Source organism: Echinococcus granulosus, assembly GCF_000524195.1.
Source record: "Echinococcus granulosus chromosome Unknown EG_S00017, whole genome shotgun sequence".
Taxonomy (NCBI): Eukaryota; Metazoa; Platyhelminthes; class Cestoda; order Cyclophyllidea; family Taeniidae; genus Echinococcus; species Echinococcus granulosus.
The window spans coordinates 1,226,191-1,252,512 of NW_020170397.1; the positions used below are offsets into that span (position 1 = coordinate 1,226,191).

The window sequence follows — 26,322 nt, forward strand, 5'->3', positions numbered from 1 at the left end:
CACCCATTAAAGTGAGCTGCCACAGCAACGTTGGACCCACCAATTAAGCGAGCTAAGTCCCACCTTTGGCGATAATATGCCTAAAGGTAACTTGGAATACAATTTGAACTTAGATGGATATTCGGTCGAAGCTTTCCTTGTAAAAAGTGCAGAATTGTCAATAAACAGTGAAACGGAGAGATGGGATTTTTTGTTGCATGTCACCGATCCACTTGGGCAACGGCATCACAAAGCAGGCGTTGCGTACGCGCGTGCGTAGGTGCCCGCGACGGGCCGTGGAGGCTGAAGGAAAGCATCCAACACCACCAGAAGCACATTCCAGGAGAGACAATGTCCACTGACCTACACAACCGAATGGTCTGATGAGTCGTGAAAACATCACATCCAATGCAGAAAGGCTCACATGATTTGGTTTAGTAATTTCGGTGATGCCTTAAGCAATTTTTTGTCAGAACGCATTTTAATAAGTCCACAAGGTCGAATTCAGTTTGTCGAGATATTTGGTGCCCACTCCTACTTCCATTAGTGCAGTAAATTTGCCACATTCCGAATTGGTTACATTATGCTGCTAAAGGAAGAATGCCAATTCTCAGCACTTTGCATCAACCTTCACCAGACAATCAAAATACACCTCATGTGACCTCGCCGGTTGGAGTTGGTTAATTTAATTTTATTTTCCATGCCCTCCCAGTTCCATTCCATTTTTTTAATTATGTTAATGATTAAATAGTGGTCCCTGGGTTCCGGACACTGCGATATATTCGAAAACCGCTGAGAATTTTAATCAAGTTGTCAAACCCTGTTACATGGAGTCTGCACGACAGATGAACACATATTATCGAGGACTAATGTGATCTGAATAATTTAACAGGAGGTGGCCTTGGATAGCAACGTGACCGAGGGGGTTAGTATTTACCGGGACCCTGCTGTTCGTCCCGGTACATCACAGCTTGCTTTTCTCAATCATCATTTCTAGTAAACGGTAACTCTTAATGGTTTGAAAGTACCCTAAAAAGTGTTTTTCCTTCTGTTAAAGCCTGAAAATACAAGTAGTTCTTGTCACGTTGCTAGGTATTAAAATATTGTAGCAAAGTATTTACATTTGTTGTTTTGCTACCAATGGCGGACCAGTTCGGCCCTGACCTTGTAAGCTGATTTTTGCATCTCTGACCCACCTGCCCTCGACTTGACAAGCTACGGGTGTCACGTTGAATGGTATTAAATCTAAATTCAAAGTGGTACATCTGGGCCGACACGGCCACATGTATTGACAAAGCCGAAAAAAGGGTTTTTTAAAACTTGCGCCTTTTAGCCGAGCGCATTTTCCCTAGTTTTGGTCAAACATTGTTAAAAAACTTGCCAGAGGGATGACTGTATAGTAATTCCCATACACCGACCCACCACACCCCCTTCTGCCAGGTTCATGACCAGGGGTTTGAAGGCAAATCGACCACCACAGATCAGAAGTTCCATTGGTGTGGTGGGATGCTAATCGCCTTGACGTCTGAAAAAAATTTGAAATGTAGATAAATGCGTATGTAAATGTCATTGCCCTCAAAGCAGTAACTGCAAAAATGAACTTTATTTTTTGAACTCAACAAATTTGCTTGCAACACGCGATTCAGTGCAAGCAACTGCCACGACCCGATGAAGTCCGAATGTCATGCGTTAGTGATGCAGGACTCAGAGAAGGAAATTGCGCTGGCACGCTTAAGCGATGCTGATTGTAGCATTCTGAGAATTCCCTAAGGACGAAAGATGAAATAATGAAATTGGTGCAGAGTAGGTTCCGCTGGTATGGTATGGGCCAGTAGACGGTACAATGGCGGAGTCTCTAAGTGGCCTGTTGCCAAAATCGAGAGTTAATGGAACAACCAACGTTGAACATAGTCCCTCTGCACTTTTGGGCGTTGTCCTCCGGCGCCTTCCTTAGTCAACCTCCCGCGCCAGTCACCACAGCGTAATCAATGCTGTAAGTAAACATCCACAAACTAACCGTGCAAGTCATCGAAGTTGTGTGCAACTGAGGAGATACTTGATCCGAATCTCTTGAATCTCTTTTGACAAATCCGCTTTATCTGGGTTTTTTTGCCTGCAAGGGAACTCTATTGGAGGGACAAGAAATGTACGAGCCATCACACTGTTTACCGTTAGTCGTAGGAACACTGGCATAGCTCCGTGGGGACAAGGTTTCGTGTTTATTCCTCTTTGCCACTTTGTCCTCACCTCAGTGCAGCCCAATCATATCTACTAAGGTCCTATCCACCTAGTAGAGAGGTGGAGGATGTATCGCTTCATACAAGTATGGTAGACAGCTACGTCGAGAACTTTTTTAGATGGCTTACGGCCAGTGTCACTTCAGTTGATAATACCTCTTCTAAAGAGCACGGGACTGGGGTAGTTACCGAAGTTGGACGCCATATTCAACCCTTCTGGTATGGGTCTTCGTCGATTCCCCTATTAGCAGCACATTCACTTCTTTCGTCACACCAAGGTTTATTAATCAGCAGTAGAAATCAGGACAGATGTCCTTTAGGTTCGGGATCGCTTTTCGCTGCCATCAATGTAGCTCTCCTAGACTTTCTCAAAGATGAGAGAAGACATAATAATCTAGTAGAATATGTATCGCCGAAGCACAGTAGGGCCGGAGGTCCAATGGCATGACTTAGAGGCCAGCCCACCCTGCGACGGTACAATGGTGGAGACCCTAATTGCCCCCTTTATTAAAAGCGGGAGTTAGGCAAACAACCATTATATTACATCAGTACCCTGTGTTGAGAGTCTTCTCTACTGGAAAAGTTAGCTGTCCAGTGTGTATATTTAGATTGCTTATTGGTGGGAAATTTCGGTAGGGGTGGCGGAACACTAGCGCATCAACAGCAATTACATGATGCCTGTGCGTTTGTGCTTTTTTTTCAATTTGTAACTTGTATTTCATATAATCTGTATAAAATCATGAGGTTGCTTAGAGTGTTCAGAAAAGAAGATACGCGGCTATTTGTGACATCAGTACAGCTCAAAGCTGTTAAAACAACAGGCACTTTCAACTGAGTGAACTCCCTTAGGTGGATGATGGGTTAGCAGATGCATCTTTGCTCTAGATTTCCATTTTAGGACTATTCTGACACTAAGTTTATTTGCAAATAGTATGGAGAGCGTCAAGTATTGGGATCACAGACAGCATGAGATCGTAATCCTATCCAAGAAGGCCGAATGAGCTGCCAAGTGGGCAAAGACACTTTTAGGTAAGTCATGCGCCCATCAAACCTTAGTTTCCTTGTGGCGAATATGGTATGAGTTTAAAGGATAATTATTCAGTTCACTGTTAAGGAGTGATTTAGTTTGAAAGCGACACATTGAAGCAACTTTAAATGAACTGGGAGCACAGAAACTAGTATCAGGGTTTGCGTGTTCAGCACATCTACGTCGACTCATGAGGCCAGAAAATCCTTCACACGGGAACCTTTGACAATGATTTGGCAGGCGGCAAGGTGGTAGCTTGATCAGCCTACTTCTTGAAAGGTCGGTTGGAGTATGGGAGAATGCCAGGCAGTGACAAGAATACCAGCAATTACTAGGAAAGATGGAGTATCCTCCTGATTTTCCTGTAACCTTTTGCGTTAATAATCCGTACTGAATAGACCTACCAGTTTTCAGGTTTTAGCAGGTAACCTAACAGCAAGCGTTTAAACACAACATAACCATCTCTACCAGATTTAAGGTTTGGAAAAGTGCAACAGAAATCATGCAGCTACGTTAATAGAAGCAATACAAAGCCCTATGTTTCTCCATTTAAAAAGTTTACTTAACAAAAGGGAATAAAACCTGGCGTAAATACAGATCCTACTTGTGAATCCTTTTTTATCCTCATTGGCTTCCTCCTTGTCAAGCATCAGGAACGTGGCTATTCTTGATTTCTTAAAGGGACAAGTTCTAGCATTAACCAAATTTAGAGACTACTGGATTTACTAGGCCTATGAAAAGACCCAACCGTCAAGATACCTGTACGTCCATTTTAGACTTTTGTGCCTAAGATTCGTAACAGCCGTTTGGATCCGGCACGATAACACCGACTCGGGTCATGTGCGTAGCATGTTCAGTGTCTCACCCCTTATAAATGGAAAAATTACCACCAATGAAACTGCTTAATGGAGAGGAAGAATAACCACATAAGAAATATACGCTCGTTTATTTGCATTTCGGGCTCGCTGAAGAAGTAATAAGGCATTAAAGTCGGGATGAAGACCTATCAATAATGTGTGGAATGGCTGAGTGCCTCTGTACGTGGAGGTGACACCATGGCGCCATGATAGTGGTGAAACCTACGGCAATTGAAGAGAAGGTGCAGTTGACTGCATAAATGCATGACATTTATTGCCATCCTGTCACAGAATTTCGGGTTTTTGCGTTCTAAATGTGTCAGCAATAAGGAGTTTCGTCTCCATTATCTAGGCTCGAAACTGGATTATGAAGGCAATTAACAACTCAAATATCTTAATAAGGGTTTTTATTCATTTGAGTTAACCTAATTCACATAAACTAATTTGCATGGCTATTTGAATAAATAAAGTATTGCTGTCCAAACGACAGCAGATTAAGCTCAATATCTGAAGTCTTATTCCTGTTTAAAGATCACAATTACCGTTGCTAGTCCCTTTACTTTGACGCTTAAACACTGTCAAGATGTATTGTCCTCCATTTTCACTTAGTCCACAAAACAATTGGCCAAAAGTTTGCTCAAAATGCACAAAAACGCAAAAATATGGGGTTGATTACCCCGCAAATAACCAACATTAGCGGTCGTATGGATCGGTATAACTGCAATACGATGGTTGTTTAACTCTTTCTTTTGGTGAAGAGCCACTTTTGACTTGGCCACTGTACTACACCGGATGGGCAGGCCTTCGGGCCGTGCCAGTAGCCCAAATACCTTCTGCACGCCGACTATGTACACATATAAATAATATCTTCTTTCCTCTTCAGGTTAGTCTCGTGATGCCACATAGTTTGGTGTTTGCATCCTGATCTTTCGAATGATTGGCAAACTATGGGGAGAACATTTTGCGCGAACAGAAAAATGACTCGAGAAAAAACATGTTTAAATGCATACATAAGTCTAAGCTATAAGTTTTTGTGTAAAAACATAGTATGTATTGCGGCGTCCCGAGACTTCCCTGAAGCCGAAAGAAAACACAATACTCGGGCAGAATATATATTCACCACAGAGAAGGTGTGTTTGGGCTACTGACATGGCCCGAAGGCCAGCCCACCCAGCTAGGTACAGGAAGGCAAATTCAAAAGCTCAAAAATGGCGCCTCACTAATACTGAGGGATAAACCACCATCATATTCCAGTATACTGAGTTATTACTTGACAATTTAGCGTTTAAAAATACTTTGTAAAGTAAGTAAATAATCATAAATTCTAGATAGATTATCAGGGGCTCATTCATTTTGAAAGTACTGACAGGAATGCTTATCACCAATTCGTTATAATGCACCAATGTCATGTTTCATGGAGAAGTCGAGGCAGATGCCCGTCTTCAAAATGTTGGAAGTTGTGGCGCTTTTACAAATTAACCAGCTCAGAAGTGGTCTTCCAGAGAATGTTAGGTCTTTACCTATCCCGCAGACTTATTTTGGCACTTCACCATTGGGACTTCCCGCATTCACCACCAAATTTAAAATCTTGATTTGATGGTTGGTAAAATCAGTCGTTTGATTCAAACATGATGGCTCAGGCATGCTGATTTGTGGCGGAGAGACGATAATTTTCGTTTCAATGAATTATGGACCTTAAAGGGACCAAGACTGTCAAGTAAGCACCCACGCCTCACTAAAGTAGGTTCCGGGCCTATTTTCTTCCAGACGGTGAAGCTGATCAATCACCAGCATGCACACATATCTCGAGTCTTTTCAATTACAGTTGGCTAGTTGACGTGGATTTGTTTGTCACGCCACTCGTCTAGGCCACTTGTATCATCAAATAATCATTCCACAAATAGTCTTCCAACCAGGGTTTATTGCCCTTGGGATGTACGGCTTTGTTTTTTCTTTCACTGGGCTCGATTCCCAAAAGAAGTAATCAGCAAACTCGACAATGCTACCCAGTAGTAGCATAACGTACATAAGTAACTACGAAGTGGGGAAATGACCCAAAAATAGAAAATAAGAGACCCTAGTCCCCATACCGTGTGGTGGAAAACTTCTAACGGTAGTGGTACACCATAGCATTAAACACAACTTTGCTTAAATATACCCTTTTCACAAATACATTTGCTTCGAAATAGTACTTCTTCTTAGCAATGTTAGAGTTTATGCACACACAGCTTTCCTAGGCTTTCCCGGAAATGGTAGCAAGCTATAGTAGCAGGAAAACTTATTCCTAGCTCACTGTGGCTTGAAGACTTCTAACGAAAACGAACCTATAGCAACTCAACGCCGGTATTGCTATGCATGCAACCAATTTGCTGTATGATACCCCTTCTTTCCTTGAGCGTCTTATCCGGCGGTAGCTCGCATCCCCCTGTGTCTACCATCACATCGTAGTCGGAGCATTGAAAAGCACCATCGAACCAGGAGGCCAAGTGATTAAATTCTCCTGCATTTAAAAAATGAACTTATTTTCAACGAAACCTCCATCGTATCCAGAGTTTCGCTTTATTCATCAGTCGTTTTGGAGAAGGGAAGTGCACCAGCTTCACAATGCAAAAAACCGAACCATAACCAATTGCCAAAGGCAACCTAGGCCCCGCCATTGTAACGCCTGGGCAGCCTGATCCCTCGAGACATACTAGTGGTCTTAATACCTTCTGTATGCTGACAATGCATATTCCCCTAAGTATTACGTACTATTACGGCTTTTGATAGATCTCGGGGCGATACTCTGATGTCACTTGGAATCAAATCTGTTCACAAAGGACATTTACCTTCATTCCTACTGCTGAGAATAAAAACCCTAGCCGGGTGGAAAATGGGCATAGGCTAGGGACGGAAGAATCTGCGAGGACACCTGACAGAAGGGCTGCAAAAGACCTCTACCCTTAGCGACTGCCCCGGCCCCGTATTCTTCAGGAAAGCTATTGACAAGTGAAGCGGCAAGAGCCGTGGCCGTGAACTAGCTGAAAAGTTAGCTACGGAGCTGCTAAGCTCACCTGTAGGCAGATATTAGTTACTAAATAGTATCTACTAGATAAACAGAGCCCAGAGAGATGTAGCTGGGTAGCACTGAAATGTGAACAATGTGACACTGAAAAATAAAGGGGAGAACTTAGTCGCAGGGAATGATGTTATTATATGATATTGTTATATAACGCTGCTTTTAAGCCAGTGTTCCCTACAACTAGCGACGGATATACGTAATTATCAGCCCATTACTAGTTCCCCAATCCAGCTTTTAAACTGGACGAAACTTCAGAACCACTAAAATCACTGAAATTGCTATCAAGAATATTCTCAATCGTATGGAAATTTGAAGACTGCCACGGTTGGCTGGTGAATGTGTTTATTGCGGCACCAATTACGTTGTAGTGGCTAACACGGAAAGATGGGTCAGCAGATGATGTTCAAAAGAGGAGATGGACTATGTGGTACTATAATTACTTGTTTAATTTTCGGTTTTGCTGACCTCCAACTTGGAGGCTCTGCCGTTGTATCTCCACCAGGCGGCCCATCCTCTAGGCTATGCCAGAATCTCTCCTCCTTACTGCAAGAAAACTGCACATTCTGTTTGAGCATCATGCTGGCTTTTGTCTTTGGGAAAGACTCGGCGGACCTCAATATTTCTTGAGTATTTTGCATACGCGACTTGCATTTAATCGCGTAATTTCCACCGATTTGGTTTTTTAACTAAGTACCTATTTAGAAAAAGGCTAAGTAAACTATGCTTTAGCAAATATGATTAGGTGATTTCTGTCCTATGCAAACTAATTTTCGTAAAAATCTACAAAATTCAAATTATATTTTTTTTTAGCGGAGCAGGCGACAGCAATTTAGCTTCCCACTACCTAAATGCTTTGTTTCTCGCTGAACCTGTAGTAAAACATGCTTAATATCCGAAAAAATGTCATTTTATTCAGCTTCTTTTATTTCACCGAAAATGCCCTTTACTTTGACTTAATGCACTTTATAATTGTTCCGCTCATTCGTGTACTGTCAGTTTGTGTGCGCTTACGCTTGTGACGATCGCTGAGTCGCGGCATGGCAGTGGAGGTGGATGAAATGAATGAAAAAAGAGAGGGAGATGTTCTAATGTGTAACACTGAGCTTGAAACTGGGCATTTGGATCAAGGAAAACCGAAAGACAAGTCTGTTGCTCTTCGTTCCTTTATGTCCTAGATGCCGATTTGTCTACTTTATTTTCTTTTTTATCGGAGTCGGCACGCTCTTACCCTGGAATTTTTTTATAACAGCCACACAAGTAATGTTTCGCGCATCATATTGCTAAGTATTTTCAATATCAATTCCGAAATAGAAGCTTACCGGAGGGTGTTGACCCCCTTTCACCGATGTACAGGACTGAGTTACAAAAGGTGTTTTTTAGCTATTTGACTATCGCATCTTTAATCCCAACGACACTAGCGAGTTTCGTTAACCTAATGATAAAAGATTGGTTCGTTTTCCTCAGTTTGTTTATTTATAAAGTCTTCCGGTCTTTTTCCGCGTGATTACGTCTGCTGTTGTTATGCTCTGTATGTTCATTATAACAACGATTTTGACGCGAGTCGTAACAGGTACTTCTTATGTTGTGACCTTATGACTTCAGAAACAAACGTCTTCTTCATCATTACGCTTGTTACGGTTGTTATTAACAATAGTAGGTTTTGCTTTCAGTGATCTTGACGGGTAGTTGGGAGTGCAATAAATCAAGGAAGTATATATGGTTTGTTTCCGGTACTACCAGGATGTAATTCACGTGCTTTTCTTGAAGGCCAGGTTAGTGATCCCTTACATACTTTCCCTCGAACCCCCTGAAAGTGAACTTACCTTTAACTTCCCATTAGGCCGTTGCGGGTATCATAGCAGCTGCAGCGAATTTGCTTACAATTGCATCAGCGAGCAACCCCCTCGACGTTGGATTCGCGTATTTTATTATTGGCGTTTGTATTATCGCCCTCACTATCGGCCTTTTTATAATTCTCTTCCGAAACGTACGTGATCATTTTACTGTGGGGTTGGTTTATTCCGATAATTTACAAACCTATCAGTCCTTTTTAAATTTTAGCCCTATTTCTTGTATTACTGGAAAAACAAAGGTCGGTTATCGTTGGTTGGAAGTCTACAGTGTTTTATTGATTACTATGGACAGCTTTTGTTTCTTAAGGAATCAAACAACGAACTGATAACACTCCGTGGAACGTGAAACTTAGGCGGACCGCGGCCAATCTCTGGCACGCTATGTGGGAGGTCAGATGGACTGGCTTTACTCTACTTTTTACTCTCGCTGTTACCTTAGCCGTATTTCCTAGCGTGTATGTTTTATTGGTTCCCAACAACTTTGATGAAAACAGTCAGTGGCACAGTGAGTAGTCTTTTCTATCTTCGCAAATAGGGCATCTCCATTACATCTACTTTACATCTTTTAGCAAAATATTTCCACGCTGTTACTGTCTTCCTATGCTACAATGTTTTCGACTACGTGGGACGCATGTTTGTCGGGTGGATTAAATGGGTGTGTTTTCAGACTTAATGCTCAAATTTTGCAGTTTGATGTGCTAAATGTAATAATGTCACCACATCTATAACAAAGTCATCCTAATATGCGCTCTACTTCAATTACCTACGCAATTCTAATTGGATAGTTGCTTTTTGCTTATTTTATACTTTCTTTAGCCAAAATTCGCACAGAAGAAGCTTCTTTTGTCCATGGCAGTTCTTCGCGCGATCCTGATTCCATTGTCAACGCTGTGCAACATTAATTCAAAACGGATTCCTACCGTTTTTTATCATGATTCAATTCCAACTATCCTAGTCGGCCTGCTCGGTCTTACGAATGGTTATCTCATCTCCCTGAGTGTCAACTATGCACCAAGGTGTCGTATGTTTGATTTCTTCAGGCACTTTTTGTAAAGAAATATTTTTCTGCTTAAATTAGATTAGCTAAATAGCTTAATATCATGTCGCTAACTATTTTCTACCGTAATCCATTTTGATATGCCTGAACGGTTAGTAACAGAAGAGGGGAGTCAGAAGTACAGTTTTGTTCTCATTAAAAGTACTTATAGCATGAATTTAACTTCTTGGTTATTTCCAATTCTAAGATAATGTGAAGTAGACAGAGAGTATTGGTGAAGCACAAGTTTTACCATCGGCAACTTCAAATTTTATGTTTGGACTAGTGGAGCATTGCGTGGAATTTTAGACTGTCGTCTCGGAAGTGTTCACATTGAGGGTGCTCTATGTGAAAACACGTGTGAGGGAGAGTAGTAGAATTTGTTCTGCCGGTTCTGCTGTTAATTTTCGCGGTTGGAAATGGATGGAGCTGTGATGTGTATTTGTGAGGTGTGACTATGTGCGTTTTTCTATCGCAGATATGCATCGCCGGGCAACGAAGAGGGCTGCGGCATTGCAACGTCAACGTATATCTCGCTGGGTCTGTGTATCGGCGTATTCCTATCCTATGGAATTGTGGCCCTCGTCTAGAAATTTCTCCGTCATCCTTTTTTCTGCCTACCACTCCCCACGAGACCCACATTTACACATCACTGCAACAATAGCCACAGGGCGTGTCGTTACCCCCTCTATCTCTGTCACGATCTGTTTACATTCGGTGCCTTGTCTCCTAATTTGCCCTCGCCACTACCCCTATAGCCATTTCGGTCGCTTTATTTGACTGATGAATCTAAATATGCGCCAATACACCTCGTGAGTGTAAAAGCCGCACATTCTGTGCGGCTGTTTCCTCCATTTTTGAGGTGGGAAGGCCTTTCAGTTTTGGTAATTGATGACTGGCGCTTCATAGTCAACGCTCCGCCATGAGTTGGGACATTACACTGGCGGGTGCGTGGTGTGCGCACGTCCAGAAATGAGGACAGTTGGTTGCCTTCTCGTCTCTCTCTCGGCCATGCGGCGGTGGCTGTGCTAAAATTAGTCGTGGGTGTTGCTATCGTTGCTGGGCTATTGGACCAATGGGGGCGGCATGCAAAATGTCTGACGGCAATCCCGACGCGTTAGTCATCGCAGTGCGTTCGAGAGGACGGCGAAGTAACGAAACGAAACTGGAAGTGGTCTCTTTCGTGTGTGAATGAGAATAGAAACTGGAGGCTAAGCTGAGTTTGGTCGTCATTTGCTTAATTTACCTCCATCAAAATCAACCACCAGGTGAATGGGGAGGCGGGGGCTCGTGGTTTTGCTGCGCCTTTTGGAGTAGGTGCATGTTTTGCATTTCACCTAATCCGCTTAGAATGTGAAGCCACATTTGGCATCAGAGACATCTTATTCCACCCATTCTCGGCGGTGCGCATATTTAGTCAAAGGGAACCTCTGGATGAGAGGTGAACATAGCTGCAAAAAACGACTTTAAAGTAGCGTTGGTTTGGTCAGCGGGGTGGTCTACGTCTTCCCTGAAGCCATCCACTTTCTGCAGTAACTTGTTTAAGCCTGTTTAGTGAGGTCTTGTGCAGAGCATTTAGCCGCCTCGGGTGGCGACTTCTTTACCTTCCTGTCATTACCGAAGTCGAAAAGTAAACGCGCTTGTTTACAAGCTTGAAATATTTTGGATCGGTGAATAGGCATTCACCCACCGTCATAGCGATACCATCACTTCTCGGTCATCGGTACATTCATAGGATTAACTGCAATCTTTTACCTTGTTAAAGGCTAGGAATTTTAGAGGAGAGGATCTGGTAACGTCATCGCCTAGAAGTCCACCCCCTCGAATTCAGTTGTGATTCGAGGAGTTGTTGTAGGCCGTGAGGATAGCTGTAACCTGGTTATTTGAATACATTTTTTTCATGCTTGGAAGATGGTCTGTTTCTTTTTCAACTAAATCGCTGCTTCTGGAGCAAATCTTTACGTAGAACGTGTTTGTGTTTGCACGCTACATAAAGTTTCCTTAAATGGTTCCTCTTCGTAGGCTTAATTTTGGGCTCCGGTTGAACTGCAAGAGTCGGAATCGAAAATCACACTTATTATTCTTATGGATCACGCAAAGCACAAATAGCTTGCACTAATATCTTATTCTGTAGTACTTTAAATGTTTGTTTAACTCACAGTTCTGGTAGCGGGCTAATTTGGCGTCCCACTATCGTACCTTCTCCGCGTGGCCTGGTCTCTGGCCCATGTCAGTTGACACAGGCCCTACTGTGCGTCGACAATGCAATGCATGTCTTCTTTCGTCTCCAGGGAAGTCTCGAAGCGCTACACCTATTCAGGTATCCAACCACCGACTGAGCAACTGAGATGCGCGTTACACAATTCATGATTGCGAATTTCACCTTTGTAGCTTGCGGGAATATACTCAAACAGTAAATGACGTTGAAAATGCATTTTTTGAGTAATCTCAACAACTTTGGGAAAGGCATCTGAAGTAATGACAGTGCCATACTCCTAGATGTCACGGCTAATTTTCTCGCTGAATGCACCATCGCAGTTCATTTGACACCCATCACTCACATAGTAGTAAACCATCTCACGGTCCAACGCGAAGGTCTTGGGAACCCCCCACTTCAGTATGGTCATCATCCTCCAGACGGTCTGCTATTCACAACCCTGCAATGTTTCACGATTTTGACAATGCTAGTAAGCAAAACTGATTATCTGGTGACCTTTTTGTCCCCAAAGTTTAAGGGACTTCGGTAAAAATTACATGCACAAAAGTGATTTGTTTGCATTACAAATTGGTGTTTATTCACATGAGCCTGGGTGGGCAAAGACTTCAGTATAGATGTCTTTATTACTGACGTGCGTGAGCAAGGAAAGTGACAACCGTTTAGCCGGTGGACAATGGCGCCAATTTAGTTGTATTTGATTGACTGGCATTGAAGTGATTACTAGTGCCTACATGCGCTATCAGTTAATTGCAAGAAATGGATGGAGAGCGCGACGTTTCAGAATGTGCCGGAAGTAGCCGCGTTCGAAATGCGGATATCGAACAAGATCACGAAATCTGATCCTTTTTGGACCTGAAGATCGCTTCGTGACGTTAATGGGGTACTCTAAGAGGAAGAGGAACAACTCTGCGCGGACCTGTACCGTCTTATTAGCAAAAAAAGCAAAATCCCCTTTCCTATCAACGTTGCGGATGTTTTGTCGTGACCCGATGACGGGTTTTGTTTTCTTGACCAATTGACAAAAAATTCTGATTGCCCTTAAACTAAAAATATTGCGCATCTTTTTCTATTATTTGAAGTTCAAATAAACTGTTTATGAGACGGCTGGAATGCATAAAAACTGGACTGGAAGATCGAGGCGTCACTTATACGTGACGCAGACAGCGTAAGTGTTTATTCACCGGCTATCCATGGATTTACTCAACGATGATTCAAGAACCCAAGAATATCACATTTCCTGGTCATTCTCATCAAAAACGTAAAGTAAAATGTGCATTTAGAAATGAAGAGAAATTAGTTCTCACAATTTTTTGCAGTGCAACTGACAAATTCGACTTGAAGGTGGGAGACTAAGTAATGACTTTTATGTACTCCCAGTTACGTTTATGGGCACTGAACTACCCAGATCCCAAATGAAGATAGTTTCTATAAGGAAAGTGAATTCCACTTCCGACCAGGAACTTCTTGATCGTTAAAACCAAGAGGCTTTTTTGGGGTCCTAACCATTCCCATCAGACTCCACGCCAATGCCAGATACAGTCATAATCTAGACCTCTTGAGATCTTAGCCTTACAACCTCCGGTGCATCAGTATTACTATGTTCAAACGGCATTTTCGAAAAAGTCGGGATATTTTTATAGAAAACCATGTATTTTTCTGTGCTTCAAGTCTTGATGATCAAATACGCCGGCCATAAACGTTTCGTATGGGCTATATAGCACCCCGAGAATTCCCTGATGACGAAAGAAGGCGTTATACTCGGGCCAAATATATATATATATTCGACATACAGCAGGACTTGGGGCTACTGGCATGACTTTAAAGCTGAACCGCCCAGCGGAGGTACAATGGGGAGCTCTAAGTGGCTCGTTGCATCAACAATTACAGGTTAGGTGCCAAAATGTCCTATGCATAAAACAACAAAATCGAGGCGATTGAGCAAATAACGAGATTAAATGCAGCAGTATACTCCATTTAGACTATTTTAATAGTTCTCGTAATATGTTTATTACTACAATCACTAGAATTGTGCCATTGTAAATGTAATGCACTAATTGTTTGTTTAAATCTTTAGTTTGGCTGAAGGCGCCCCTTAGGTACGCCGTCATTGTAGCTTCGTTGAGCGACCTGACCTCTAGAACATTCCAGTGGCCCTAAGCTCTACTGTAAGTCGGCAATGCACATTCTGTCCGAGTATCATGTTTGTTTGCGCCTTCAGGAAAGTCTCAGGGCGCTTCGATGGTGGCATCGGATCTAGTACCCACAAAGGGCGAAACTACATATCCAGTGGAATTGCTAAGAGGGATTAGTGGCGTCTCAGTCGGATTTCTTCTCAGCTACATGTAATTTCAATAATGGGCGTGGTTGGTTCGTGGGTGTTTTCTTACAGCACCGATTTCTTTATGATAGCTGACGCGGGAAGTTGACGAAGAGGAGCGCCAGGAACTACGCTCGAAAGGAAAGCGAGGCTATGAAATGCGTTAATTGTATTGGCTACTACACCTTCGCCGGGTGAGCTAGCCTTCCAGCCAATATCACTAGCCTGTATGGCAGCAATGCATTTTCGGCCCTAGTTTTGTCTTTTCACTTCTTAAAGGAAATCCGGATGCACTTTATAAATTTTTATTCTACATAACTGTTTGAAATCACAATGTAACCCCTTCGCACTAAAACCATACCATACCATACCATACCGCACTAAAACCATACCATATAACTGTGGATCGGTGAATAGGCAAAATCTAACTGCAAACGGAAAGTGGATAGAGCGTCGCTTCACCGCTCTTCTATCCTGAAGCTACACGTCTTCTTCAAGTTGGACCATTTGGAATTTCTTGCTACTGACAAGTGACTTAGCTCAATCTGTTGACCACCACTTAAAACACGTTTGTCGGTGAAAGCCATTTTGACGTATTGCCACACATCTACTCCATTTGAGTCCAAGGCGCCAACTTCTTCTCGCTTCCCTAATAATGTGGCTTACCACTCACCATTAGAGCAGCTCATTTTAGCGACAATTTTCCTTAAGCACATTTAGGGGTGATGGTAGGACAATGGTTAAAACTTTTTTGCCTCATGAACACTGCAAGAGGAAGGTGGCGCATTGTTTTGTTCTTCCTTCTGTTCCGTTTCCATCTCTCCTCCCCGCACGCTGCGAGGATGCCCAAGGTGCGATTGTCTCCTTTAAATAGTTTTTTTTTCTTTTTTACTCTTTCCAATTTGCCTATTTGTTGACCTTAATGTTTCGCCATTAAAATTATTCAGCCTTTGATTTTGCTGTTAGCTGACCTCACTACCGCTATTGCTGCTTTTTGGTGGGAAAGAGTCAAGGGTAGCCTCTACTCGTTCGCGGACGCAAATGCGAGTGAAATATTCCAGAGAACGCGGTAGCCCGGCACTGCTGAGTGTTGACTACAAAGGCTCTAAACTATTGGTTCATAAAACAAAGGCACCAGTACGCGGAGTATTCGGTAGCAGGAGGGCCAGCTTTGGCACACAGGCGGGTGTCAGGTTGGACGCGCTCACAGGCATTAAACAAATCAAGTCACCGAACTTGGAGTAACAAAAACCAACAAAGTGTAGCGACGGGGAGCAATAAAGCCTTAAGACCACCTTGCACCTCCACCTGGGCTGGAGTGCTAATGTGTATACGGTGTTGGCAATGCGAGATGAGAAAGTCGGAAGGGGATACTAGAAGGAGGAGAGGGTGACGCCGAGACAGACACAGAGATGTTGCGATGCCACAGTCCTCCTCGTTGTCCATCGAGGCGCTCACGTCTTCTCATAAATGTGCATCTACCTTTACTCTTCACTGCCCATCGAAACTGCGAACAGACTTGAAAAACACGATTGAAGCGTCAGCTAAACAAACCGCGAGTCACTAACAGCAATTATAACTGTTTGTGCCTTGCTCTTTCCCTTCCTCCCTTACGTGTTGATACTCTTGTGCGAGTAAATGTTGCCTTGTGCCCTTTCCTGCTACCATATTCATTGTTTGCACACGCCTATACGCGTCGATCTTGGGGATAGCGGTTTACGCTTGCCCCCAGCCCTGGATAGACACTCGAGATGGCCACGACCGTGGATAACTTGGGTGCGGAGACAACTGAAATCAAGTAATAACCTAGGTACTGGCTGAGTCGTCAGTCGGTTCATTGGGCAGCTCCTCTGGCAAGACTTTTCCTCCATGGTCTAGTTGCTTTCATTGCTCACGTTTTGAGTCACCAAACGGCACCCATTTTGCCAATATTGCAATGACAGTTGGTTCCATGTAAGAATGGTTACTCATACGGTCAAACACGATAAAATTAAATAAACGAGGTTCCTTGGTCTAATCATTTTGCTGCCCGGTTTTGCGCTCTCGCCACGTCTTGTATTTAGACTGTTTAAGCTGTTACTACCAATGAATTAAACATTGTCTTCCCAAATAGTGCCTCCCTTCTGGTATTTTTATGCAATGGTTTTGTAACCCTCTTTCTGTCCCGAAAATTGCTTGTCCTTTTGGCTTGTCAGGCCCACCTTCAAATAGTCCGCTTAGAACTGTTCATTTGTTGCCCCTCTTCCAGCGTCGGTAGAGCATACCAACAGTGAAAAGTGGCATTTCTTTAGTTTGCTTTTGGCCAACTAGAGGTGGGTTTTCCTTTGATCATCCTCACTTCTTCCGGCTTGTCAAAAAGGACCGCTAGATGGGTGTATTACTTTGTCAAACAAGGACCAGTGCCAGGGACGTTCACTTTAAAGAAAGGCATTTAAATAAGCCATGCTTTCTTAAATAGATGGATGTCACCTCTTCAGGATTGGTACTTTCACTTACACAAACTTTTTGTGCTAACCGTGAGAGTATCATTCCCTCGTTCGTTTAGAGATAACCAAGTTTCGCTCCTCCAGCGGAGACTGCTAGTCCAGCAATTTGCTGGACGTATCGAGACACCTCAACGCAGTTGGCTTAGGTTAAATTTCAGTCAGTGTCATGTCAAACCAGTGTGAGATTTGCATGAAAACCATCTTCGATGTAGCAAATAGAGCAAATAATAAACTGAAAACGTCAGACTGAACAGTTTTTGTGCCACCTGAACGATAAATCACTACACGAAAAGCGCTCGTGAGAGTACACTGGGTGGACCTAAGAGACTCGCTTGGACTCCAGTTCAACTCGAGCGATAGGTGTTTACATTGTAGAATTCTGAATCAAATACATTCATGCGATTGCGCGGACGGGTGTTCACATGTACTCAAATATCGCTAATAGTCGTATGTACACACTAACTACAAAACTTGACGCTCTATTTACACGTCTTCATTTTACTAGTTTGGGGAAACTGTGGAGGGTGCCTAAGATTCCGCAAGCTAAAATTAATTACACAAATGGCCGGATTACTACTGTTGATGCCCTCTGGAGACTGATTAATGAAACATCCACATGGGAGTGTGAACATGCGCCGACGGTAGGAATGGAATAGGCCCCTACCGCTCGTCCGCGCCGTAAAAGTGGCTCGGCACAAGTGTGGGTTTGCGTGTGGGCGTGTGTGAAGACTGCCAGTCGCAATCGCATTGCTCTCCGCGCCCCGCTCCTCTCTCTGCCCATTGCGCGCGTGGCCGGTGGGCGCGCCACTGCGAGTGATTATTGATCGCTTGTGTGGACGCCAACTTTTATTGGTGGAACGTGCACGCCACGCAGACTGTCCGCTTTCGGGGTCCCTGCTGTGGATTTTAAAAATCTGTGGGTAACGGAAGCAGTTTGCACGCGGGACAACCATTTGACGCACTGAAAATTCTATTCGAAAATGAGCTGCAAGTTGGACAAAAACGGTCAGATTTGCCCACCTCCGCGACGCCTGTAAAAGTCCATTTTACATGGATTTCAGATTTTATGAGCAACTTCAACTATCAGCCATCAACGTGACCTTGATCATGCCACCAAAGTCGAAGATTTAGAAGTGATCGAAATACATCTAGTATTTCACACAAATCTGGTGCCTCAATCAGTTCCACATTTCATTAAATACCCACTCTGATCAGCAATATAGTTTTACATTAGTTTTGCTTAAAATCCGCATAACACACTGACTGCAGACAGCACGCGCAACATATAAAAATGACGTCAGCAAATTCTTGCCTTGTGAAACGCAACGTAGTCCACAATGGGATATGGTAGAGGGCTTAAAAGATTTCACCAGAATCGAAAGGTTACGGAAATCCTATTACTTAGAGCTACAATTTTTAGAGGGGCTAAATAACTAACTCGAATCAAAGACGATGTTCAACACGATTAGCTTCGCTCAGTTCGATGAAGCAGATTAGCATGAAATCCGATTTTAGATGCATTGAAATTTTGGCCTAAACGAAATGCACCATATAATAAGGAAGTATTGTCCTCTTAACCAAATGAGGCTCAATGGGTACTAACGACGCTGCTACTTTCCCATTAGCATAGTCGTGGTACCCAAAGGCGAATTATGTTAAACCCAACAGTCTAAGTGTAGCAGAAGTCACCATTTATATATTTACAGAAGGCTGCTGTTTGACTCCGCGCAACATATTCGGTCCAAGGGTACGAAACCGGAAGTAGGCGGGAGAAATGCTAAAGCCAGGATCAAAAAATGAACCACATGTGTGACATTTGATGGCACATAAAATTAGTAGCCCTGACGTATAACAAAACATGTTTGGCTGCTTCGTTTTTACGTATGTAGAGGTAGTAGCATCACAACTAGCTTGTATAAAACTGCAAAACATTAAGATTGTGCAAACTCTCAGTTAGTAACGATAAACATGGTATTAATAACCACCACACAGCAGACAAAATTTGAAATTGTTAATTTAATGCTAGGCAAAATCCATACGCAAGTTAACATTTTGATCAGAATTGGTTTTAATACACTAAAAATGTTGTGTGCCTGTCTATTTTATAACAAAGCCTATGCACTTATTAGTATAATTAAATCTATTTTAATTTTGTAACATTTATATTTTGCCCTTATCATACAAATATATGCATTTTTTATTTTTTAGTTTTAACGTACTGACATTTTCTAAGCTGACTGGCGCGGGGTTCCTCATTTGACTCGATTAAGGTGGGAATGCTGGTTCATCGGAAGGGTCTCTCCGTTAGGGTTAATTCTGTCGGTCGTTCAGAAAATAAGGAACTCAAGAAAGTAGGCTTTAGTTGTTAGTTCACTCCTTAGGAACCCGTCAAGCATGTCAACGACAAGGAAGCTATTATGGAAATTGATAACAAGGAAAATGGTGGTATTCCATTGAAGAAGACGACAAAAGCCCCTTCATTAACTATTTACAAAGACAATATGTCGTCATTTTGTCAACATTGTGGGGCAAAGAGGTCTGGGGATGGAAAGGCTGAAGAGAAAGCATGTGCATCAACGCAGACCACTGAGGCAGCACCAGTGAACGTAAAGGAAATGCTTTCTTCAGGTAAGGTGTGGTAATTAGACACCTGTCTTAGAAACTCCCCCAGTTGAATACTGGGTGGATTTGGCGGAGCAGCGCCGTGAAGCCTTAGTTGAAACTTTGGACGAGAATAAGGAAGTAAAGACGCTTTTATGAATTTAATGCTCTAGCTGTGCGAACTTGTTGAAGTTTTGCAAACTGAAATCACACGCCTGTCGAAGATCGAGGAGTCTTTGCAAAGGTTCGTAAGTGACATTAAGGTGAGCAACTCCTTCCATTTCGTCAACTAGGTTTTTGGAAAATTCGCTTATTTCGTCCTTATTCGGTTTTGATTTCATACATTGCTTTGTGACTGAAAGTGTTGTTTAGCTTTGCGGTTAGTCGTAACTCATTAATTTTTCTAATGTTAAAGTGTTTCTTCAATGTATGCTTTTTAGGCACTCGGAGTAGAAGCTGCAGAGTCACGATCGTGAGAAGAATGCTTTCTTGTGACTGATCTTTCGATGTCCTGAGCTCCCTCCGATGTAGCCGTTTTGATCACTTTTCCTGTTTTTATCCTGGGGCTTGTGAATGCACTCTATCAACATTTGTTTTTGGCATTGGATGCTTGTTGCCGTGCGGGAATATACCTTTGTGCATTATTACCTGCTTTCCTCAGTTGCTTATTCGTGGAAGTTGTAGTGGGCAATGTCAGTCATAAACTGAGTGGCAAGGGAGTGCGGGCTCCGGCATGCGATGCCTGTTTGGACTAGAGCTCTCAGGTTTTCTGAAAGTGTGCAAGGGATGCTCACAAGAATTTTTGCGGTTGACGTGCAGAGTGTCGGCTGGATGCAGGTGCGGTCATATGGTAAGCGAATATCGCTCTATCAGAGGACGTATTCAGTTCTGGAGCTCTCCACTAGCCGCGGGTTCTATCGTCGCAAGACGTTGGTAGTCTATCGGTCCCTTTTGTACACCAGTAATAACCTTCCACATTGGTAGTTCCTAGGATAGGTGGGAATGATTGCAGTATTGAAGCCAAGAAGGGGCTTTGGTCGAAATGGATAGCAGTTCTGATCTTATAGGTTGTATACCAAACCCAAACGCCAAGGAGGGTAGACATCAGCCGATGACGACCGAATCTAAGGAGGCTCGCTAAAGAATACCCAAAATAGGGTTTGATTTTGGGAGGCACCCAATTCGGATTTCTGCACAATGATCATCAACAAATGGATATTAGGAAAGAATGAGTATTGGCCGGCCATGCAGCACTGGACACAACAGCTTACACCAAATTCTAAGGTTAGCAAACTCTTCCTCATTGTCTCGCTTTTGATTAAATATTACAACGAAAAGTAGAATGAGCGCAGGACAAGTTAGCTGTATAACATGATCTAGCGTTCAACAATACCTCTCAAATCAGTCCCTTTCTGATACAGACCCGATTTGCAGAGGATACGATATTCGGCAAGTCTGAAGACCATTGCACAGATGCATTATGGACTCCGACACTCATTGTGACGAGCATCACTATTGTATTGCAGTGTTAATACTTCAGTTCCTGCACACTAAACAACATGAACTATTCTGCCTAGGTTCGTCATGTTGTCAGTTGATCGCATGATTCTTTAGTTATGCCCATAACCTTCCAGCCTTTCTTTTACTGACAAACTTCCCTTCATACTGGTATAGCTTGTTACAACTCCAAGGACGACTTGAGATAGCGGTAAGAGAACTCGAGCCAAAAGGACACCCATCCTGACTTCATTTAACAGAATAGTTGCATCCATTACGGATCGTTGAACCTGCAGTCTCACTGCAGAGTGGTTATTTAAGTGCCTCCAGCTTTGACAGCTACGCCAGTCCGCTGTCATGCAAGAGGGGAATTGGAAATAAATTGCAACGATATCCGACGCGAACGTTGCTTAATTAAAAGTGCGTGAATTACGTGGACAAAAGATATCCTCTATAGGTCCACACTAGCTAAATGGAACTTATTGACATAAGAGGAAAGTGACAAGGCAAACCAGATATAGTGTAATACGATGGTGGTTTATCCCTCGGTTCCGGTGAGGCGCCACTTTTGTACTTCGAATTAGCCCCCTTGTACCTCGCTGGGTGGGCTGGCCTTTTGGGCCATGCCAATAGCCCAGACACCTTCTCCGTGCTGAATATATATATTCTGCCCGAGTATTGTGTCTTCTTTCGTCTTAAGGGAGTCTCGGGACGCTACAATAGAGTTATATTTCACTAGACTTTGTTTATGGGAAAGGTTACTATGAATAGTTCTTGGCCTATAAAATGCTCTCGTTGCAGGTCGTTACCGTGTAAGACCAATAAACTTCCCTCATTGTTGCTTACAAAGAGGACGGAAATAAGAAAAATGAATTCTTTGTAAGGATCCAAAGTGTGCCGTTCGTGGCTTATAAGTGATTTAAATACACTAATCGGAACAGAACAATAACAGCAGGAGCTGCATAGATAACTTACGAAAGAAGAGGTGAATAGTGATTTGATTTTCTTTGCAATGTTTAGGGCATCAGGTCTTCCCTGAAGTTGCAGCGGGTCAAAGCACTGTGAAGAGCACTTTGCGTTACACCTTCCGCGAATGACCCCGGGTGAAACAAGTAAGTCGACATATAATTTGCTGGTCCCCGACACAAAAATAAAATCTGTATCCACTTCATGACGAAAATGTTTCGACGCAGATATTATGGCCATTTGATTCTTCAAATTAGTTGGATATATTTTATCTTTAACGCTATTCGCCGAGCAATATGATTGGTTGCCTACAAACAACCTGTAAATAAACTAAAAGGGCGGTTCTAATGGAATTCAAGCCTTCGGGACGCCCAAGCCCGTTTCGAGAATGCCGCAATACATCATCTTCCTCGGTGAAGATTTCCACACAAGGTTTGAGTAAGCATATTTAGTTACAAAGTGCATCTTTACTAGAACAAGATTCATGTAGGGGGAATGTACCATACTTTACCGATCCATTTGTAAGTAAAGTCTGCACCCCAAGTGTTTTCAGTGTTTATTTCGATATTTCTTATATTATTTTGCGTTACCACAATATCTAAGGTAGTTTGACGATTTTTTGCTCTTATTTGATAGCATTACTTCCTTGACTTACCACAATGTACTTGTATTATTCAACACAGAGCTTTGTTTTTGAGACCTAGAATATTATCTCTTTAATTGACAGCCTTGTCGAGTGGGTTAAAATATTTGTATACGATGATTTGTTAAAGATACTTGATATTACGATTTCAATGCAGATTTTGTTCATCTCATTTTTCGATTTGACCATATTCTGGAGCTTGCTTAAACCGCGCGATTTCTTCTTAAATAGGATTGTGTACCATATTTTTGTCATGATCGTAGTTTAGCAGCATGTTGGAGCACAGTCTTCAGTCAGTGAATTGGAGGAGTACGTGCTGCAGTGCAAGCATATGTATCTCACCTCTAGGGAAAAACCACAAGCTTACCAAAAATTCCTTCTCAAGCGACTCATCGAATTGCGAAGACTCCTGTATATTGTAAAGGTACTTTATGTTTTCTCAAGCACAATCGTTACTGCATTCATGTGTTCAGATATATGATTCAAACGGTTATTGGTTTGCTTTCAGCACTACTCCCACCCCGAAAGGTGTTTATAATGCATAACCATAAGGTTAACGAATTCTTAAAACCTTCGAACGTCTGTTTCAAGAGAGTTAACTGTCATCCCAAATCTATTAGAAAGTTTTCCTTTTTTGCACAGGAGACAGTTGTATTAAATATAATGCAACACTTTGAGTTGTTATTCTCCCCGCTGGCTTCTGTTGACAGTTTTGCTGATTATTGATGCTTCTCTTTTTCTAACAACTGCTCTCGTATCCAACCTCTAATATACACATTTCCGGCCAAGCTAACTAACCGCTTCTTTGTAAAATTAACAGTACATCTCAAGAGATTCTGACTCTGCTTTCCCTAGGAACGCGAGTCCACCATTGTCGATAAGACAGCCTCATCCTCAGCAGCATCACCTACGGCATCACCGGTGTCAGCAGCTCAGGGTCACACTTTTCGCATCATTCCATCATTGCGTCTTTTGGGTACAGTGTGCGATTCCTGCGTTCGCAGCGTTAAGTCGCCAACAGGCAGTGTGTTGTTGTGCCGCGACTGCTCCGTAACTTGTCACGACTCACCGGCGTGTCTGCGTGGCCTTCTGCGTGTCTGTCCTGCTTCCTCCGCCTCCTCAACGCTCATCCTTGAGGTGGCTAAAGGTGCCCACCTCGATGCTAGTCTCTCGCGACAGGGCTGGCGCTGCTGGAGCTGTCGTACACCCCTTCGCGCCCCTCTGGGTCCCCCATCTACCGTCGCCAATATGCCGCTGCTACTTCGCAACCTCAGCACCGCCTCTGCTTCGCCCTCCGCCGAGCTGCTGTTGAGCGTGCAGCGGATGGAGCACGCATCCACACCAGCGGAGGCGAAGCTGAAATGCGCGACCACTGCGCTTCAGGAGGTGGCAGGCCTCTTCTCACCCCAGTTGGGGCCATTGCTCACCTCCGCCGACGTCCGTATTGCCGTTGCAGATGGTTTTGTGCAGCAAGCAGCACTGGCAGTAGGGAAGGGCACTGGAGAAGGAGAGACAAGTGCTGCCCGTTTTTGCCACTATTCGGGGAAATTCTTCTGCGCCAACTGTCATTGGGGTGACCTGTGGTGTATACCGGGAAAAGTCTTTGCCCTTGGAATCACCTCTCCCTACCCAGTTAGTACTGTTAACTGCTTATATTTCCCTACAATTTTTTATAATTTCCTGATTGAAATCTTATTTTCTTTTTTTTGCTTTCATATATCTCAAACTGTGTCTGCTCATTTGTTAAGCCGATGTATTTTCGAGAAGATATCTTTTACAACACAAGACAGTCGCAATAACCGAAGTAAAAATTACCCTAGAAAACTCTTAAATTACAGTAGCTCCTAATCGAAAAATGAAGATTTTATAGAGTCTCAGAGTAGTACTGAGACCATTGTCAACGTTGCTGTAGCACAGCCACAACAGCACATCTGTCTATTAGACGCACTTCTCCTCTCTTTTCTCTTTCGCAGTCACAGATTAGCCAGTGGTGGTACATTATTGTGAAGTTAAATGGCAAAAGTTGTGGGAAATCATTCTTGCAAAGCGGAGCGGATTTCCTTTTTTCACGCCGATGATTCACATCCTTAAAGTAATGGCACTTGGCCATATTCTACCGCACCGCACATCTATTGTGCTTCCTGCCCTCTCGGGATTAGTACAGCGTATATTTGTGCCATTTTCACTTCAAGGTGTCGCGTGATTCTCTCATTGCTCTCGAATACATGTGGCCACGCCAACAGTTCAGCTCTCCAGAACCTTGGCAACGATGGAATGGACAGGCCGTACTGACGGGGAGCCTTAGAATGCGAGCTCATCGCCTCCTTTTTACTTACTTTCGCGTCTGTCGTGAGGCCGCTGCTCTTCTGCACAAGTTCGAGGCAAGCAGAGCTAGCGCTGTAATTGCTACTTAAGAAGGGGTTAGTAAACATCCTTTTACCCGCCATTACCTTTAGGAAAGTCAGCCAGCATGGCTGTTGGAACGACCATGCACGTACACCATGTGGACTGTAGAACGGGTGCTCGATGGGTCGCTGATTGAACTTCTGATGAAATTCCTAGCACAAGTTGAGAAACATGTGAACGCATGCATGGTAATTTGGAATCTTGCCAGTTGTTCTCTCTTTACTCCTCTCCAATTCGGTTGTATCGTAATGTTGGTGCGGGTTTTGCTCTAACATTATTATTAACTCAGACTGTCTACCAGTTTTTATTTCAAATTTTTGTTGTCTTATCATTGTCCTGTTATTCACGTGGCTGGTAAAATAGTCTGGTTCAGAAATGAGACAGATGGTAACACTCTCCTCGGTGCCTATTTAAATCGCCCGTCATTTGGTTGAGCCACCGCTTGCTCTTGCACAAGCAGGCGCTACGTTTCGCCATCGTCACGGGGTCAAATTTGTGTCTACCCCTCTATCCGAGTTCTTAAAAAATTTGCTCGTGAGCGCATTTCCGTTTGTTGTGTTAAGGTCTTTTGATGCACTCTTCCTCTCAACATCTCACTCAGTCACCCACTCATTTCACCACGTGCATGCATGCACTATTTGAGAGAGCGTCTTGTGATGCGTTTTTCAATCTGTTTTGACGCCTGCTCCTCCGTGTTCATTCCCATTCAGTTTATTTCGGTAGAATCCCTAATGGGTACTATCCCGCGCACTGTTTGGTGGATGATTACATTGCTCACGTGTAAAAAATGTGGCAATCATGTGAAAAAGAAGCCTTATTTGAATCACTGTCGGAGAGATTTGTGACGGTAAAAGTCACTTATTCGGCAATATCGGTGGGTAGGATCATCCGCATGTGTCGGTAAGACTAATCCAAGTGTCGTCATCGATGGGCGAAACTTTCAAAATTCCTTTTGGATCAAGGCTATTTCAAGAGTTTACATGAAACGTCTGTATACTTTTTTGGCAGTCCTAAAAATAAATGAAGGTGATCATCCAACGACCAAATTAATTGTGTGCCAATAAGTTGCACTGCTTGTTTGTTTTGCATGATTTTAGCTTTGCATGACACTCGGTCATTCGATCTGTCTGGTCTGCCG

General features: G+C 43.1%; 5 protein-coding genes across 5 annotated transcripts in view; 4 read left to right on the forward strand and 1 right to left on the reverse strand. All coding sequences in view use genetic code 11, as the record gives it.

Annotated features, from left to right (window-relative positions):
- Positions 1-3,435, reverse strand: part of EGR_03404 (hypothetical protein) — a gene marked incomplete at both ends in the record, with an annotated part of 4,676 nt that extends 1,241 nt beyond the window's left edge. Inside the window, one exon of the mRNA XM_024492653.1 lies at positions 3,268-3,435. Coding sequence (XP_024353054.1) covers positions 3,268-3,435 — 168 coding nt within the window. The remainder of the gene's footprint in view (positions 1-3,267) is intronic.
- Positions 3,436-8,198: 4,763 nt separating this feature from the next.
- Positions 8,199-10,640, forward strand: EGR_03405 (Equilibrative nucleoside transporter 3; the record flags this gene model as incomplete). Its single annotated transcript, XM_024492654.1, has 7 exons — positions 8,199-8,309; positions 9,002-9,148; positions 9,223-9,253; positions 9,322-9,519; positions 9,584-9,669; positions 9,831-10,030; positions 10,529-10,640. The coding sequence occupies 7 exons, from the start codon at positions 8,199-8,201 to the stop codon at positions 10,638-10,640; spliced, it is 885 nt and encodes a 294-aa protein (XP_024353055.1).
- A 2,834-nt stretch (positions 10,641-13,474) lies between these two features.
- EGR_03406 (hypothetical protein) lies at positions 13,475-19,228 on the forward strand (the record flags this gene model as incomplete). Its single annotated transcript, XM_024492655.1, has 3 exons — positions 13,475-13,609; positions 17,044-17,101; positions 19,008-19,228. The coding sequence occupies 3 exons, from the start codon at positions 13,475-13,477 to the stop codon at positions 19,226-19,228; spliced, it is 414 nt and encodes a 137-aa protein (XP_024353056.1).
- Positions 19,229-19,347: 119 nt separating this feature from the next.
- Positions 19,348-20,148, forward strand: EGR_03407 (Geminin; the record flags this gene model as incomplete). Its single annotated transcript, XM_024492656.1, has 5 exons — positions 19,348-19,422; positions 19,453-19,699; positions 19,731-19,813; positions 19,846-19,935; positions 20,113-20,148. 5 exons carry the CDS (start codon positions 19,348-19,350, stop codon positions 20,146-20,148), a joined length of 531 nt encoding a protein of 176 aa, XP_024353057.1.
- A 3,878-nt stretch (positions 20,149-24,026) lies between these two features.
- Positions 24,027-25,192, forward strand: EGR_03408 (hypothetical protein; the record flags this gene model as incomplete). Its single annotated transcript, XM_024492657.1, has 2 exons — positions 24,027-24,410; positions 24,971-25,192. 2 exons carry the CDS (start codon positions 24,027-24,029, stop codon positions 25,190-25,192), a joined length of 606 nt encoding a protein of 201 aa, XP_024353058.1.
- Between the last annotated feature and the right edge of the window lie 1,130 nt (positions 25,193-26,322).